Genomic DNA, 18,509 nt, shown 5'->3' with positions numbered 1-18,509 from the left:
TTACAGATCACAAGGAGCAAGCAGCGGTATCCTCACTCTGAGTGGGTTCACATTCAGGACAGGTGCCCCAGCCCAGGGAGCTTCCCTGAGCTCCTTGGGCCCCACTTGTATTCAACAAGGTCAGTTACCTCTTCCAGGAGGACTTCTCCATCACCATCCTTGTCGATCTCTTCAAAGAGGTTGGCTGACACCTCACCGTTCCATACGAACATGTACCCCTCTGGCAGGCCAGCCACGAGCTCCAGCAGCTCGATGTCAAACACCAGCACGGCACTGCCGGGCACTTCTCCATCTGCCACAGGACAGGGGTGGAGGTGGCATTAACAACAAGGCAGCGAGCATGCCCCTCTGCCCCCCGCCCCAACACCCAGGCTCTGGCTGCCTCATGGATGGAGGAATCTCTTGGGACAGCAAAAAGTTCAGCCTCAGCAAGTGGTTCTTCCAAACTGTCGGTAGTGAGTCTCAAATCAATTTAAAGAATGAGACCAACGTTTTTTTAAATTAGTGAGAGAATAAAATCAGAGTACATTATACATAAAAAGGATAGATACTATTTTATGGAACTTAGTTTTAATCATATAAAACTAAATCTATACGTATTATTGTTGTTGCTCAGTCACTAAGTCATGTCCAACTCTTTGTGACCCCATGGACGTAGCCCACCAGACTCTTGTATCCGTGGGGTTCTCTAGGTAAGAATACTGGAGTGGTTTGCCTTTCCTTTCTCCAGAGGATCTTCCCGGAGCAGGGATGAAACCCTCAGCTGCTGCATTGGCTGGCAGGTTCTTTACCACTGAGCCACCAGGGAAGCCCATATGTATACATATACGAAGTATAAATTGTATGCTTATGCATAACACTAATTGGGAGATAAAATGTAATTCTTACTGTGTCTTGGTGAAAAGAAGTTTAAAAGCAACCAGCAGAGACTACAATGGTACAACTTTTGAATAACTTTAACCACAGAACTTTAAGAATAATACATTATGCCTTAAAATCATGAGCCATGATGTGATTTGTAAACACAAATTCTAGAACAGTATATATAGTATGGGCCCAAAATAACTTAGAAGTATGTGACTATAATAAATGTAATGTGTATTATTTTAAATTATATATTGTAATTAATTATATGTCATGGGAGTATAATCTTACAGGATACATTTTTTTTTAAGTGTTTTTTCTCAGATTGGGGAAAATAGCATAGAGTATATCTTCTCCAATTATTTAAAAAATTTGAAAAAATCAATCCAAAGTGCCTATCACTTCTGTAAATTAGCACTTCCCATCTACTCCATTTCCAAACAGCAAAAGTACAAGAACTGAAAAAGAAGGGGTTCCCGCCAAACCCCATGAGGAGGGTTCATTTTGGCCAAAATCATGAATCAAACCATAATAGCTGTGAGGGCAAATACCACCAGTATTTCCAGAACTTGACACCAATCTTTTCCACAAGGAAATCTTCTTAGATAGCTTCTTAGATAGCATTCCACTGTCCCAGGAAACAGTTTCCCAAGGAAGCGCCGAGCTCATCTGGGAAGCCCTTTCAGTGACATTTCCCACACGTGAGTCTGAAGAGTCAAGGGTTTTTTGTTTTTTTTTCTCCCACAGAAACCCCTGCTTAATCCCATTAACATGGCACTCACACCAAATTCATGGGGTTTTGAAATAAAAATGCTAAAGACTTGAATAAAAACCACAGCTTTTCTGGGTTGGGGTTTTAAATGGAAGAAGCATATTGTGTTAGAACATCAAAAAGCACAAAATACAAACAATGACCATGTCCCAGATGCCTTTTCTACTACAGACTCACCCACGCCAGCCTCGCCGTAGCCCAGGTGGGGCGGAATGATCACAGTCCGCTTCTCTCCAACGCACATCTCTCTGAGACCCATATCCATTCCCAACACGACCTGTCCAAATCCTAAAACGATGTTATACGTTTTGCCTAAATTCCACCTGAAAATGAAACAGAAGAATCTCTGGTTAGGCCATCAACCCACTGGTACTTGAGCATGTCTTCCTGAGAACATGTCACTTCTGTGATCTTTCTGCCAAAGATACAGAACTCCTGTGGAATCATAAGGACACAAACCCACACTGAGGGACAGTCTGCAAAACAACCAGCCTGTAATCACCAAGTTTCAAGGTGAAAATCAAGGGACGACTGAGGAACTGGTTGAGAGTTTTGGGCATATTGCAATGAATCCTCTTGTTATAAAAGACCTTACAGAACATTTGGCAAAACAAGTGGGATATGCGTAAATACCTGCTAAGTCACTCAGTTTTAGTCAGTGTTCTGAAATTTTAGTCAGAAATTTTCATGAAAATTTTAAAAATATGTAATGTAGTTAAGACCCAGATTTGCATTCAGCAAGACCTGAGTCTGAATCCTGGTTCTGCCGCTTAATTTGACAGAAATATAGTTTTACAGTTTCCTCATCTATAAAATAGAGATAATAACAGCTATTGCACAGGATATTCTAAATAGCAAATAATATGCTTGGCACGGAGGAGAGCAAGCATCAGGAGCTCAATAAATGGACAGCCTTGAGAGTGCGATATGCTTGTGCCTGTAACACTCTATGACTCCAGAATAATAACAGTTAACTTGGGCCATGCTTTTAATGAGCCTTGATGCCCAAAATCCCAAGAGAATCCAAATAAAAGTCACCTCAATCAGTACTGAAAGTAAATCTATTTTCAAATTGATGCATTCCTATCACTTCCTAAAAGCAAACAATGGGAATATTCTTCAAATCCAAAGAAACATCTCCTGGCTATCTTGGTGCCCCCTTGATATCCATCACCAGGTGGTGACAAGGAAGGTACCGCCCCTTTGGTCACCTCCCCTTCTCACGCTTCCTAGCCTCCTGCAGGCGAAGGGCCAAAACAGCATTGGCATCTGTCCCACCTGGGGTGAAAGGGAAACAAAGCCAGTTCCAGAACACTGGACGCCTTGGCCCCAGGCCTGAGGGAGGGCTCGTCCTCTGCCCTACCCCAACACAACCCTCCTTTGTCAGCAGCACAGAGGCGCCCTCACACTGCCTCTCTCCAGGGACCCTGGGCAACTTCCCATGGGACAGTTGGGTTTCAAAATCTTACAGAATATCCAAGAACTCATTGAGTTATCAAATAACAAGTGTTTATTCTTTTCTGAGGCCAGTTTCAACACACATGAAGAGAACCCTCTAAACAAGAAACTTGTTTTTACATGTCATCTCTGAAAACCCAGCTCATTCTTTTCCCTCAAGTCATCCTTTTATTTTTGATTTGCCAGTTTCTGTCTCAGACATTCTCCTCATTCCTTCTGTGTATTCCCGGCTTCCCATTCGCCGCAAGCTTCCTGCTTCCTGCCTACAGGCAGCCCTCTCTGGCTCTCCACCCACGTTCCCCTCTCTCCCTTCCATCACAGACTCTCCCAGTCGCGATCAATGAGCAACAACAGCCGCACCTGCCAAGCTGTTAATAGAGCCCACGTGGGCTTGGGGTGGGGCCAGACCCCATCCTCCAGAAGAAGCTCCTCCCACACACAGGTAAGCCTTCTCCTGCCGCACTTCCCACGACCCTGGTACTCTGAAACTTCCACCCAGGAGAGAACCCGCAGGGCCGCCCAGACACTGCTCTTTCGTGTCAATGTACACGTGACACAAATGACTCCCGTGGTTCAGGATGGAGTCTCTGGGAAGAGGAAGGAGTGTCACGTGGCTCCTGCATGCTCTGTAAGAATATTGTGCATCCGCCAAACAGGCCTCAGAAGCAGGAAATCGGATTCCCCCACCCCACAAGAGACGCATATCCTGATCCACCAAAGAAATTCCTTTGTTCATTTCCCACCCCCACTTCCCCTTTCCAAAGCTGTAGGAGGACCAACAAGAATAGGAATGTCAGCCCCAGCAATGACAGCTGGCCATCGGCCTTACAGGCTGTCCTAACCTTGTTTTCCCATGCACAAGCTCACTGAACCCAGAACAAATGCAAGCCATGCTTCTTCCCCACTGTCCTCCACAAGTTTCTAATCATTAGTGCAGTGAAGTTTGTTGTAAGCTAGATTCTCCTGTAAATCTGGGCCCCAGGAGCTAGAGCATATTTCATTGATTCTGTAATGCACATTTTTTCACATTTTAATTTCTTCTTGATTTGGGATACATCTTACAACAGACATCATGTTGTTATTTTTTGACAGCGTTCTTAGTTTCTTGAGATACATAAAATGATGCTTCTAACAACCAACACATTTGAGATCTGATGAAATACATTAAATGCTTTAGGTCTCAAAGCACCAGAGAGAATGCTCTGAGCAGTATGTCCCTCAAGCTCTCCACACCTGGCCACACTCTGTCACCTGAGGCTAGAAGACAAAGGGATGGGTAAGAAGGAGATAAGACCCTCTCCATCTAGAATAAATGCAGTAGCACATATTTATATGAAGCTGTTCTTTCTCCTTAAGACTAAACTTAGGATTCTAAGCCAGGCTCAGTACAAAAATGGATGTATTTATATGGAGACACAAAGAAAGGCTGAAAATGTTTCCTTCCCAAAGAGAATAGCATATTACCTTGGCTCAGATGGTAAAGAATCCGCCTGTAATGCAGGAGACCTGGGTTCGATCCCTGGGTTGGGAAGATCCCCTGGAGAAGGGAACAGCTACCTCCTCCAGTATTCTAGCCTGGAGAATTCCATGGACAGAGGAGTCTGGCAGGCTACAGTCCATGGGGTCGCAGAGTTGGACGTGACTGAGCGACTTTCACTTCCAAAGACAATCTAAAGATTCAGATACATAAGGAGCAAAGCTCCTTTTACCTGCATGATACTAGTATACACTGTTGATTCCTAGTAATATGGTTTTAGATTCATCTCAATTAATATTTATAAAATACTTCCTTTGCGTTCTGTTCTGGGCTAAGTGTAAGGAGTAAAAAGATGAATAAACATGTTGAGTATCTAAGGTGTTCAGACCAGCAACAGTGATAGAAACAAAAACAGCTACAAGGTGTGTGCGCAGCTCAATCTCTGTCATGTCCGACTCTAGTGACTCCATGGACTGTAGCCCGCCAGGCTCCTCTGTCCATGGGATTTCCCAGGTGAGAATACTGGAGTGCGTTGCCATTTCCTCCTCCAGGGGATCTTCCTGACCCAGGGATCAAAGCCACGTCTCCTGTGTCTCATGCATTGGCAGGCGAATTCTTTACCACTGAGCCACCTGGGAAGCCCCCAACTAAAAGGCAGGTAACACATAAAACATTATGAGACTACAGAAGTGAGAACAGTTGATTCTTCCTAGGAACTAGGCAAAGACCTTGCGAAAAGGGAAGGCACTGAGACCAGGGCAGAGGTTGGCCAGGAGGAAGGATGAACGCGGTGCACATCCTGCACCACGGCACACGGCACCCCTGGGAGGCCGAAGACGGACCTCAGCAGAAGATGAGACTGCTGAGGCAGAACGGAGCGACAAGAGAGCCTCACGTGCCTCCAGAGAGACTCTGGAGCTTGGATTTTATCTGTGGGTTAATTTTTAAAGACAGTAGTTACGAGATCTTTTCAGACAGTTTCAAGGGGACAAGATGAGACCGTTCAGAGGGAACTCTTAGAACAAGGTACCAGAGTAGTGACGTACACTTAAGATACACAGTGCAAAGGCATGGAAGCAAAAGCCCTCGATGAGTATCGGGACAAGAAAAGGGGGGCCACGGGAATACCGACTGTTATCCGCCAGGCTCACACCCCCCCAATCCCTGCTGCCCTTACGTGGAATCCAGCAGGGTCCCGTCCAGAAGTGAGGCATTGTAGTGATACTTGAGGTAATCCCCTTTCTTACTCAGCACTGAGCAGTCAGGGGGCTTGTAGTGGGAGGTGATGCTGATGGAGTCTGACGGGTTGTGAAAGTCAATCACGTGGATGTCAAACACCAGCACGGCCGAGCCAGGGATGTTCCCTAGAGGACAGACACAGGCAATTAGAATAGTAGCAGCACACCTGACCCCTCGTGTCACCAGGTACTCGTCACAGACCTCAGTGAGAAACGCAGGGACCCAGCTATGTAATCCTAGGGATGCTGGAAGAACAAAGCTAGAAGGGCTGTTAAAATGTAAACTAACTCAGTTTTATAGATGGGGAAACTGAGGCACAGATTTGTCCAGGGTCCACAGTCAGGAGCACAGTTTGGACTAAAAGTCAAGACAGTGCACTACTGCCCCATGGAATGGTTAAGCCTGAAAGACTTACAGCTAAGTTCATCAGAGATGAGAAAACTAAAGCTCAGCCAATTAACACTTGCCCCGCTCCTGCTAGAAGAGGTGAAATAAGAAAATCAGTTAGAGAAATAAAATCACTTTAGTGCCCTACCACTGCTCAAGAGAAGCAAAACAACAGTAACTTCATGGGGGGAAGTTCAGTTCAGTCGCTGAGCTGTGTCCAACTCTTTCCGACCCCACGGACTGCAGCACGCCAGGCTTCCCTGTCCATCACCAACTCCCAGAACTTGCTCACACTCATGTCCATTGAGTCGGTGATGCTATCCAACAATCTCATCCTCTGTCATCCCCTTCTCCTCCTGCCTTCAATCTTTCCCAGCATTAGGGTCTTTCCCAGCATCAGCATCATGGGGGAAAATACCTAGCTAAAACTGGCCCATATACACCCCTTAAGATATACACCTAACAGTTCACAAAGTGCTTTATGACACGTCCTGTTCTACACAAAGTTATTGCACTTCCACTTTTGAGAACATTATCTCACATCGTATATGAGATAATGTTTTACACTGTGTGTGTGTGTGTGTGTGTGTGTGTGTGTGTGTGCTAAGTCACTTCAGTTGTCTGACTCTTTGTGACCCAGTGAACCATAGCCTGCCAGGCTGCTCTGTCCATGGGATACTCCAGGCATGAATACTGGAGTGGGTAGCCATGCTCTTCTCCGGGGGATCTTCCGACCCTGGGATTGAACCCACATCTCTTACATCTCCTGCAATGGCAGGCAGGTCCTTTACCACTAGAGCCACCTGGGAAGCCCATTTTACACGTTACAAAGCATTTTTCACATACATTCTCTTATTAAATCTCTGCAGCAACCTTGTTGGGTAAATATTATCATAAATTCAGGAACAGCAATTCCTGCATGAATCTAATGACCGCTTCTAGGGAGGCATCAGTTGTTAACCACATTTGCCAAATCATTTCAGAATTTAAATGTAAAAGATTTGTAAACAATAATACTTAGAATCAAGAATGTATAATATTTTCATTAGCATTTTGCAGACAAGGAAACCAACTCATATATAACTTGTTCAAGAAAATAACACAGCTATCAACAGAATTCAGTAGAGATACGTGAACATCAACAGCCCCTCCTCACCCCGATCTTCCAACTCCCACCATGTACTTTTCTGTTTTTTGTCTGCTTTCTCTCTAACACATACTTAATGGATAGGTGCTTATTAAGTACCAGGCACTCTTGTAAGTGCTTTCGATGTATTAGTTTATTTAATCTCATTATAATCATATTCCCAACCTACAGATGAGGAAACCGAGGCACAGGTTTAGACACCTGCCCGAAGTTACCAAGGTGTAATTAGAGAAGCTTGTGCGTCCACAGCAGAACACAGGTGCCTGATATTCACTAGTGATGGGGAGTTGCTAACGTGAGCAGTAACAAGATGCAGGATCTTTTCCATAGGAACCAGGTACTGCCAACTGCCATAGGAAGGTGCTCAGAAACCAGAGTCAAGGGCCGCTCTCTGCAGGAAACAGGACATGCTAACAGGGGTGAGTGGCTGTGGAGCCATCTCAATGGTTTCTCAATCTTGGTTATCCCTTACAATCGACTGGGAATGAACCTTGAAAACATTATGCTCTGACACAGAAAGACAAATATTGTATGTTTTCAATTATGTGAGACACTTGGAATAGGCAAACTCGTGGAGACAGAAAGTAGAATGACGGTTCACGTGGGCTGGAGGGAGAGAGGGTAATGGAGAGTTTGGGATGATAGAAAAGTTCTGGGTATGTTGATGGTTATACCACATTGTGAATAAATTCAATGGCACAGAACTGTAAACTTTAAAAAGTGTTTAAATGGTAAATATGTACATTTCACCACAATAAAAATTAATTCACCACATTCACAGAATAAAAGAAAAAGTCATGATGACCTGAAAAAAAAAATCACCTGGGTGCCCTCTAAGATTCAGATTTAGCTTATCTAGTGCAGTGGTCTGTCTCGGTCTTGGGTGCTATCAGGATGTCCTGCAGAACTGGGTGAAAATACAAAGGGCCAGGGCTTTTCCCAGGCAGCACCTTTGGTTCTGTAATCTTTTAGCTCTCAGGCGATTCTCTTCTGTGACAGCACCAACATTTGAGAACAGCTGAACTAGAGTGCCGCCAGGCATAGTATGGTTCTGTTTTGTTTCCCAGGGCTTTTGTGTTGCTTTGTTTTGCCCCTCTAAGGGGCAGCCAAGTTTAAGGAACACTGTGCTAAATGGTCTGTAAGTGAGCAGCGGATGCTATTTAGGAAGCCCTTGAATCGTGGTGCTGGAGAAGACTCTTGAGAGTCCCTTGGACAACAAGGAGATCAAACCAGTCCATCCTAAAGGAAATCAACCCTGAATATTCATTGGAAGGGCTGATGCTGAAGCTGAAGCTCCAGTACTTTGACGACCTGATGCAAAGAGTCAACCAGGGAACAGAACCTGATGCTGGGAAAGATTGAAGGCAAAAGGAGAAGAGGGCAGCAGAGGATGAAATGGTTAGATAGCATCACTGACTCAAGAGACATGAATTTGAGCAAACTCCAAGAGATACTGAAGGACAGGGAAGCCTGGCATGCTGCAGTTCATGGGATCGCAAAGAGTTGGACACGACTGAGCGACTGAACATCTCCATGAAGAGGACCAGGCTGCAGGCCATGGTTGGTATAGGAGATTGGTGAGAAAGAAAGCTGCATCTTGAGCAGTTCCATTAACTTCTCTGAAGAAAGTATGTGGATGAAGCCCAGAAAGGGACAAGGACCTGATGGCACTGGGCCAATGCAAATTTAACCTCCCTGTGCCAACTGTATGACTGAACTACATTCAAGATGGCTGTTCTCTTGCTCTCTGTACTGCCCCTGCTTGACCAATTCCTGCTTCACTCACATCACTGTCCAATTATCTTAATCATAGTGCTTAATCAGTAACTGCCTACAGGTGTGGCCGGTGCCAGATGCTGGTTTTCCTAGTAACTGATGATGAGCCAACCTGATGACAGTTCCCCCTATAAATGGTGGCCCATTCTCCCCAGTGTAGGGGAGCAAAATTTACCACCCCAAAACATCTCTTTGACATGTGCATTATTTCAAGTTGAGAGCAAGACCCAAAAGACTCAAACAAAAACCCTCTTTTATCTCCTACTTAACTGCCTAAAGAATGTAGATAGAGGACCTGTTCGGGGGTAGGGGAGGTGGGGAGCTATACCATAGATTACTACAGTATGAATTAGGTGTGTAGACAGGGAGGAAACTAGCAGTCTGTTAGTTAAAATTTCTCTCAGGTCCCAATGTCTGTGTGGCCTAACAAATATCTGTATACCTAACACTTGCTTTACCTTCTCCAAGTCAATCACCTTCCTCCCTTTTGAAGTCTGAAAACACTACACCCAACATCCTCTTCTGTCTTTAGCTAAAGGTGATGTTAAGGCGAGGGCTTCAAACATTTTGGTGAGTTACTCAGTTTCCTTAGATTCCTCCCATATATACGTCCTTAAACTTTGATTTTCTCCTGTTATTCTGTCTCATATCAATTTAATTCCTAGACCAGCCAGAAGAACCTAGAAGCATAGAGGAAATGATTTTCCTCCCCATTACCAGCAAACTTGAAATCTAGCTTTTCATCATGGCACCAGCCTCCTCTTTGAATAAACCCATAACCAATGCAGAAAAGTAGTCGTCAATTTTCTCCACTAGATAAGCTTCCTCAAGAAGAGACACAGATGACAAAAAAATAAAGCCGACTGGCACTTTGGACCAGAAGGAAGCTCGGTGACTCCTTGGAAGCATGAGTTTCCTCTGAGAGCTCTGGGACTTCCGGTTGGAGTCCTCAGTTCTCCATATATGGGTTTCAACAAGTCACAGCCTAATGGAAAGGCATTCTTCCCCTCCACTTGTGACACAGGCAGTAAGAGCCCTGGGTCCAATTCAGCTCCATACTAATTAGCTATTGTGGACTCAACCTCTTTGGGGCTCATGTTCTTAACTGAGAACTGTTTTGAAGTTTGAACGAGCTTATATATGAGAAATCTTTGAGAGTATGGGTCAAACATTAGCTTCTCTTTCAACTTTTGAAAAAGAGTGCTTAAAAGAAAATGTGCTCAAGAGAGGGGGGAGATATATGTATACTAATAGCTGATTCATGCTGTTGTACAGTAGAAACTAACATTATAAAACAACTACCCTCCAATTTAAAAAAAAGGTAATGTGGAAGTTGGGGGGCAGAAAACCATTGAGGAAGTGATGCTTCCACAACCCTGCAGTAGAATTTATTCTCCACTTCACGGTCGGGAACATATCCAGGTGCTCTAAAGTTAGGGCTGAACCCCATGGAACAAAGCAGACAGTAAAAAGGCCCAGAGCCTTTACAGAAGGACTGTCCCCTCCCCTCCATCAACCCTGTAAGAGAACATAACTGCAACAAAATGAAATGCTGATCAATTGGAGAACCCAGAAGAGCCCAGCATTTCTTCCTTCCGCAAATATTCCCGATCCTGTGGTATTCGGTAAGGAAGCTACAGATTTCCTCTGGGTCCTGACACCCTTCTAAGGTCAGTCCCTCCATGATTAAAGTTAGGTCCTGTGCAAATCCTGCAGAAGGCTAGAGGTACTTGTTAACCAACAGGTCAGAGACAGATCCTGTGCAAGAGCACCTGGGTGTTACTTGCCAGGGTGCCCCTCCCTCCATGGCAACACATGATTCAGGGTGAAGCAGCCTTGTGCCCAGAAAATGTATGAGACTTCAAATGCTTCCCAGAACTTTATATAATTCTTTGCAAACTATCTCATACTTGAGAGAAAGCCAAAAGTAGAAAAATAATTTAACCAAATGTTTTCCATCAGCAATATTCTTCTTAGGGAAGGGAAGAATTAGTTCTAAGGGCATAACAAAACAGGGTACTCTGAAAGTATTTGTTTATTCCTGTATGTATTTGTCTAGAAGTAGATATTTGCATGGGGCTTCCCTGGTGGCTCAGCAGTAAAGAATCTACCTGCAGTGCAGGAGGTGTAGGAGCTGCGGGTTCAATCCCTAGGTTGGAAAGATCCCAGAGGAGGGCATGGCAACCCACTCAAGTATTCTTGCCTGAAGAGTCCCACAAACAGAGAAGCCTGGATGGCTGCAGTCCACAGGGTTGCACAGATTTGAACACGACTGAAGTGACTTAGTACAGCACAGACATTTACATAATACAAAAAAAAAAAAAGACCATCAAGACACTAGACAAACAGGACAGGAAGTGAGGCCTGCTGAATGATCTTAAGATCGTAAGCTGTGACTTCTTGTGGCTTTATAACAGAAATTTAAGTCAGAGAAAAAAATACAACCAACCTGGGGCTTCTTAGACCTTTCAAACAAATCCTACTGGGAAAATTCTGAAATCCATATGATAGATGCAGTAGTAGAAGTCAGAAGAGGGTTAACGAAATGAATGTGTACAGCCAGCCAGGCCAGCCAGCAAAAAGAACACAAAAGCAAAACAATACTGCATCAACTATTCCTAAGTTAGCAAAGTTCCTGGTATATTAGAAAAAAAGAAAGGAAATATGGTTTGGAATAGATATGCATATTTGCACAAATATGGTTTATGCAACCATTAAAATTCTATGCAACCTGTTGGCATAAAACACTGTTCACAACAAATTAGATAAAGAGAAATTACAAAGTAATATGTGTAGATGATCACAATTTTTGTCAGTATTTATTAGTGTAAATGGATATGTATTTCCTTTTACCAATACAGATTCACATATACTCAAGATACAGAAGTATACAACCACTTTATAGTTGTATTAGTTTCCTAATGCTGCTGTAACAAATTACCACAAACTTGGTGGCTTAAAACAACAGAAATGTATTCTTATAACTCAGGGGTCAAAGTCTAAACTAAAGTTATTGGCAGGGATGTGTTTCTTTTGGAGGTTTCAGAGGAGAATCTGTTTTCTCATCTTTCAAGCTTCTCAAGGTCACCCTTCTTCCTCGGCTTGTGGCCCCTTCCTCCAGTTTCTCAGTCAGCAGCCTAGCATTTTCTCCTCTCTCTGGTCTCTTATAAAGATCCTGCTGCTGCTGCTGCTGCTAAGTCGCTTCAGTCATATCTAACTCTGTGCGACCCCATAGACGGCAGCCCACCAGGCTCCCCAGTCTCTGGGATTCTCCAGGCAAGAACACTGGAGTGGGTTGCCATTTCCTTCTCCAATGCAGGAAAGTGAAAAGTGAAAGTGAAGTTGCTCAGTCATGTCCGACTCTTAGCGACTCCATGGACTGCAGCCTACCAGGCTCCTCCGTACATGGGATTTTCCAGGCAAGAGTACTGGAGTGGGGTGCCATTGCCTTCTCCATATAAAGATCCTAGGAAGTACATTAAGGCCATCTGGATGATCCAGGATAACCTCCTCATCTCAAGACCCTCACCTTAATTATATCTGCAAAGTCTCTTTTGCCATGTAAAATAGCATATTCACATGTTCTGCAGATTAGAACATGGACATCTTTGTGGCCAGTATTCCATCTACCATATTAATAATGCTTATTCCTGGCTGGTGAGATTATGGGAAATTTTTGTTGTTGATGAGCTCTGTTTTCTTTTTCTAAAGTCAACATATATGATGTGATTTTTTTTAAAAGTTTGCTCTTTGGGTGACAAATATTCTAAAACTGGATTAATATGATAACTGTACATCTCAATACATTTACTAAAAGTCATTGAGTTGTATACCTAAAATAGGTGAATTTTATGGCATATTTCAATAAAGTTGTTAAAAACAAAAACCAAAATACAATGCACAGTATAGCAAATACAGACAACAATATTATAATCATCAAACTTGCTCATTATCAATTATCCCAACCCCCTCAAAAAAATGGTAATTATGTACCATGACAGAAGGGCTTCCCAGATGGCTCAGTGGTAAAGAATCTCCCTGCTAATCCAGGAGACTCAGGTTTGATCCCTGTGTCAGGTTCGATCCCTAGGTCAGGAACATCCCCTGGAGTAGGAAATGGGAACCCATTCCAGTATTCTTGCCTGGGAAATCCCATGGCCAGAGGAACCTGGCAGGCTATACAGTCCATGGGGTCGCAAAGAGTCGGACACAACTGAGCGACTGAACACACACCATGATAGAGGTGCTAATTATCACTACAATGGCAATCACATTACAATATATAAACATATCAAAATAGCATGTACACTTTAAATGCACACAATGTTATATGTCAAATATACTTCAACAAAAGAAGCGGGAGTTGGCATTTACTTTCAAATAGCTCAACAAAGAGAAAATAGTTTTACACATACAGAAAAAATAAATACATAGCAAGATGTTAACAACTGGTGAATCTAAGTGGAGTTCATTGCACAGTTCTTTCAACTCTGATGTAGTTTTAAATTTTTCAAAAGGAAGACGGGCAGGGGTAACAGGGAGAAACGGCAGAGCACCTCTAGAAACTAGAGTTATATTTGAGCATTCAAGTCTGAGGCTAGACTTTAGCTTCTATGCTTTGGCTCTCAAGAGGCCCTATTCCAAGCATTGTGGAAGCAGCAATTAGTGCTCTCAGTTTATCCTAGAAGCACCCAGAGCTCACCTCTTCCTTCCTCACCATACCCCAGGTGAGGGGGGACCACGATCCTCCGCTTCTCTCCGATGCAGACGCCAAGTAAACCTTCATCAATCCCAGGAATCACGTAGCCCTGCCCAATGTACGTGTCAAAAGTGCGGTTCCGCGAGTAGCTGGGAAAGAGGAAAAGAGCTTGGTCACAAGGGACGCCGCAGTTGCTGTGGAACAGGTTCCATGAAGCAGCCAGAGCACGGAGGCCTCCAGACCAGAGATGCGGTGCACCCTAGAGCCGGAGGACGAGCCAGGAAACATGCTTCCCTGAAATGGCGAACAAGGGTCCACACACAGCGTGGGAGCTGCTTCCAGCAGAAATGCTCACATAAAGAAGCCCTCCAGCATTTGGCTTTAGTCAGGTTATGAACTGGATGCAGGTTACAAGAAGCAACCATGCAGGAATGTAGCTAATGGAAACGACTGTACTCTTGGGGACCATGTTTAGTCAATGAAAAAAGCATCAAGGGGTCCTTAACAGAAACTAAGAATTTATCTGTGAGCTCCTGTAAACAGTTTTATTTAGAAGTTTTAAAGTCTTCTATTACTCTAATATAAAGTTTCAAAGGAAAGCCAAAAAAGGGAAAAAATTTAAAAAGAAATTAAGAATTTCTCTAAAGAGGAGAACACCTGTTTACGTGAGACATGAATATTTGGACTGCCAGAAAAGTAGTATATGTACTGAGAGCAGTTTAACTCTCCAGTCTCCACCAGGGCCTGGATGAACCCTCCCTGCTGTAATTGCTGCTCATCAAGCCACCTCCGGGTGAGTACCTGCCTTTCTCAATGTCTCTGGCAGGAGACCCAAGCATTCCGCTCAGTGGAGAGATCCAACCTCTCTGGTTCTGATTACACTATGAGTTTGGAGAGAATTGGGATAAATTTCCCAAAGCCTGGTGATTCCAGAATAAAATAATAAAACTTCAAACGTCAGGTCTGCTACCAAACTGACCTGCAATGATCTGCGCGCATTACCCACCCTTACATGGCGCAGATGTGGCAAAAAGCTTGTCCTGAAAGAGCCAGTTCACTGTCAGTGTCTCTTCAAACACAGCCCAAGGATGATGGCCTCAGAGAGAATGGCCAGCAGTGGGGGCAGGGAGATGAAAAGGCAGAGCTGTGAGGCGCTCTTCCTTCTCAGCGCCCCTCAGGGACCACAGAGCCACAGAGCATGAAGAAATGACAGTATCAAGTGACTCTCCTCAGCCAGGAAGCAGATTATTTACATAATTATCTGCATTTCACTGTATATGAATGGAAGACCTATTACATCATCACACTAGTTCCCTGTGAAGAGGGGAACTAGGAGGTTGATGGTCAAGGAGAGGGGGAAAATTCTTCCTTGTTTATCCTTTTATACTTCCAGAATTTTAAATCATGTCAATGTATCACTTAATAGGAAAAAAAAATGTTTAAAGAGAAAAAGAAAAAAAAATAAAGAGAAAAAGAATATTCTCTATCATACAAATTAAAAAGTTACCATAGCTAAAGCTGTGATAGTGGCCCAGGAATAATAGCTAGATCACTGGAAAGGGATAAAAATTCTAGACCAAGACTCAAAGTGTGTGTAAGAATTTAGTACATAATAAATGTCAGATTTTGGATGAGTGAGGAAAAGACAAGTTATTCAATAGTGCTGGAAAAACTAGCTAACCATCTGGGAAAAAAACATTTAGATCCTTATGGTCATACTGAACACCACAATAAATTCCAGATGGATTACAGATTTAAACATGAAAGAGTTTACAAGCATGGAGAGAGTCTGTGGAAGGTTTTTAATATTTGCCTCAAGTGGTGAAAATGGAAGGGGTTGATGTGAAATTATTACATTTTACTAAATATCTTTGCATTGTTTCACTTATACAATAAGAACATAATAGTTTCTCAAATAAAAATTCTAATAGAGAATATTTTAAAGGATAAAAAAAAAACAATGAGAAAGGCATGAGGAAAATACAGGTAGATATTTATATACCCTAGGCGAGGGGAGAACTTTTAGCAAGTTATCCAAAACAGAATATATATGTGTAAGAATTTACATAAGAATAAAGGAAGCCATAAAGTAGATGTGGAATGCATTTAACAACATAAAAGGTTATATTTAAAACAGATCAAAAATCACAATAACCAAAATTAAAATGAAAATAAATAAGCAATATGCCTTCAACAATATGCAACCATAAAAGAGTTAGTATCTTTAATGTATCAAAATCCAAATTAATAAGAAAAGGACAAATGCCAATATCCTCAATATAAAAACAGGCAAAAGACACAACCAGGTAAATCACAAAAGAAAACATCCAAATAGTCAATAAACATTTTAAAGAATTTCAACCTTAATAGCAATCAAATAAATTCCGATTAAAATTATAAAATTCTATTTTTCTCCTATAAATTAGCAAAAATAATTTATAAATGATACCTAATGTTGCTGAGTTTGCAGGGAATGGGGTACTCTTAGTGATGTAAAACCTTCCTTAAGGATAGCTTAGTAGTTATATCAAAAGCTGTAAAAATATACATAACTTTAGATCTAGAGATTCTTCTAGACATTTATCCTAAGGAAACAATTATATTATTTAAGATTTTACTACAAAAGTAAGTACTGCAGCTCTACTTAGAACATCAAAAGGTAGAAAATAATGAGGACTGATTACTAAATTAAGGCAAATCTTTATAATAGAATATTACTTAGCTCTTAGGATGAGTTAGATCCCAGTATACTAAAATGGAAATCTGTTTGAAACCTAAGAAAACTGTGGTTCCATTAACAAGGGAAGAAATCTGGTATCTACTTGGAAAATGGCCTTTCAACTAGAAATGTAATTCCAGGGAATAAAAGACAGAACCAAGCTCATATGTGACTCAATCACACACATGTGCACAAACACACACATACAGACACACTGAGTTTTTTTGATAGAAAAAGAATAAAAACAACTCCATGTCATCAGTGGGGAATGGTTAAATAAATATGGTATGGTCACCCAATTCACTACAGACAAAAAAATGAGTTCTCTCAATGCATTAATATGGAAAAAGTCCCAAAGTGAAAAAAAGCAAGGGGCAGAATAGTGCATATAGTACATAGCATTATGTTCCGTATGGATATATAATACATAATGTTATATATGTGTGCATATAGTATTCTATATGCTATATTCTATAAAGGGAGAAGATATTAATAATATAACAATTGTATTTGATTATATCTGCATTAGAAAAAAATCCACACACTTGAAGAATAAGAAAAGAAACTTATTAATAAAAGTGGTTAACTCTAAGTGGCTTGTGGAGAGGGGGATGTAAGGTTGGCAGGGGTGATTAATACAACATATCTTAATGCATATTTTGTTTTAATTTTGAACAATGTAACTATTGCCTTTTTCCAAAAAATCAAATGAAAAATTTAAAAGAAGGGATCCTAGGAGCAGGAAATGACTTATGCAAATAAAAGTATACCATATAAAAATTCTTCTGTAATGTTTCCAGATGACTAATTAAACAGGAAGCCTCTTACCTCAGAGAGACAAGAAGACTGCTGTCACTACTTGTTTGCTCTATAGGAAGCTAAAGGAATGTCTCCCAAACAACACAAACCAAATGCCTGTTGCCTGATCAAGACTGCAAGCTAAGCGTGATAAACAATACAAAACTGAGTAATGACAGGCTCGGTAATTAGCCTCCTAATTAGTATCAGGATGGGAGGAGCATAATGCAGTCAAACAGTTCCTGCAGCAGATAAGTCATCAAAGTTTGCAAAGCACTTCCACCCACCTTCTCTCTTTAATCTAACCATCTCTTTGAGAAAGGAGCTAACAACAGGCAAAAAACTGATGCTCAGAGAGGTTAAATGCCTCAGTGCACCACATACAGGGCCTGGAATCCAGGTCTCCTGATACTAGGTCTGTTCTCTTTCCATCCTACGGCCTGGACTTCACTTCCAGTCACTTCCCGTCTCAGACTCAAGAGCTGGGTTTGTACTTGGATCATTGAGCACGGTCTACAGGGGTGGTGGGAGTTAGCATGAGCCCTCCTGCTTTCCTACAGAGCCCAGGGAGACTGTTCTAACAGCCTCTGAAGGAATTCAGTATCAAACAATACAAACCTATATGGAAGATGAAAATACTAACTCCAGATCAGCACTGACAAGCAAACAGATCATGGTCCCGCCAGCTGTAAACTGCAGTTAATAGATGTTCTGGTCAGTGAAGGACCCTGTTTGCTCACCTGGAATCAAAGAATGTGCCGTCCAGGAGCGTGCCGTTGTAATGATACCTGAGAAAGTCCCCGCTTTGACTTCGCCGCTCACAGTTTTCAGGCACTACTTTATTCTCAATGGAAATGCCATCCTTAGGGTTATGGAGGTCCAATAACGCAACATCAAACACCAGAGATGCCTGACCAGGAATGTCTTTCCCTAGAGTGGAATGAAGTAAGATGATGAAATCAGGACACAAGATTTAGAAGTACTGTAACTACAATTCAACACCCACAGCATTGGTGTTACACATTCCTTGAAGTTTTCAAGCCAAGGAAATAAATGTTCTTTCATGTCTTGGGTGGTTCCCCATGGAACCTTCTGTCTCATTATGGTGTCCAATCGTGGGCTGACAGGTATAATTTGAAGCCTGGCTTCCTCAGAAACAGGAGCAAACCAATA

At 42.3% G+C, this 18,509-nt stretch overlaps 1 protein-coding gene across 1 annotated transcript in view; it reads right to left on the bottom strand.

The window, feature by feature from the left end:
* Positions 1-18,509, bottom strand: part of FKBP9 (FKBP prolyl isomerase 9) — a 44,752-nt gene that overhangs the window by 5,776 nt on the left and 20,467 nt on the right. The window contains exons 5-9 of the mRNA XM_086396493.1: positions 18,077-18,266; positions 13,823-13,968; positions 5,749-5,935; positions 1,814-1,959; positions 129-292 (exon numbers count right to left, since the gene is read on the bottom strand). Coding sequence (XP_086252619.1) covers positions 129-292; positions 1,814-1,959; positions 5,749-5,935; positions 13,823-13,968; positions 18,077-18,266 — 833 coding nt within the window. The remainder of the gene's footprint in view (positions 1-128; positions 293-1,813; positions 1,960-5,748; positions 5,936-13,822; positions 13,969-18,076; positions 18,267-18,509) is intronic.

The sequence above is a fragment of the Bos grunniens genome, chromosome 4, assembly GCF_055505025.1.
Source record: "Bos grunniens cultivar Pamir isolate PY7600 chromosome 4, Bosgru_T2T1.0, whole genome shotgun sequence".
Lineage (NCBI taxonomy): Eukaryota > Metazoa > Chordata > Mammalia > Artiodactyla > Bovidae > Bos > Bos grunniens.
This window is presented reverse-complemented; position numbering and strand designations above follow the sequence as displayed.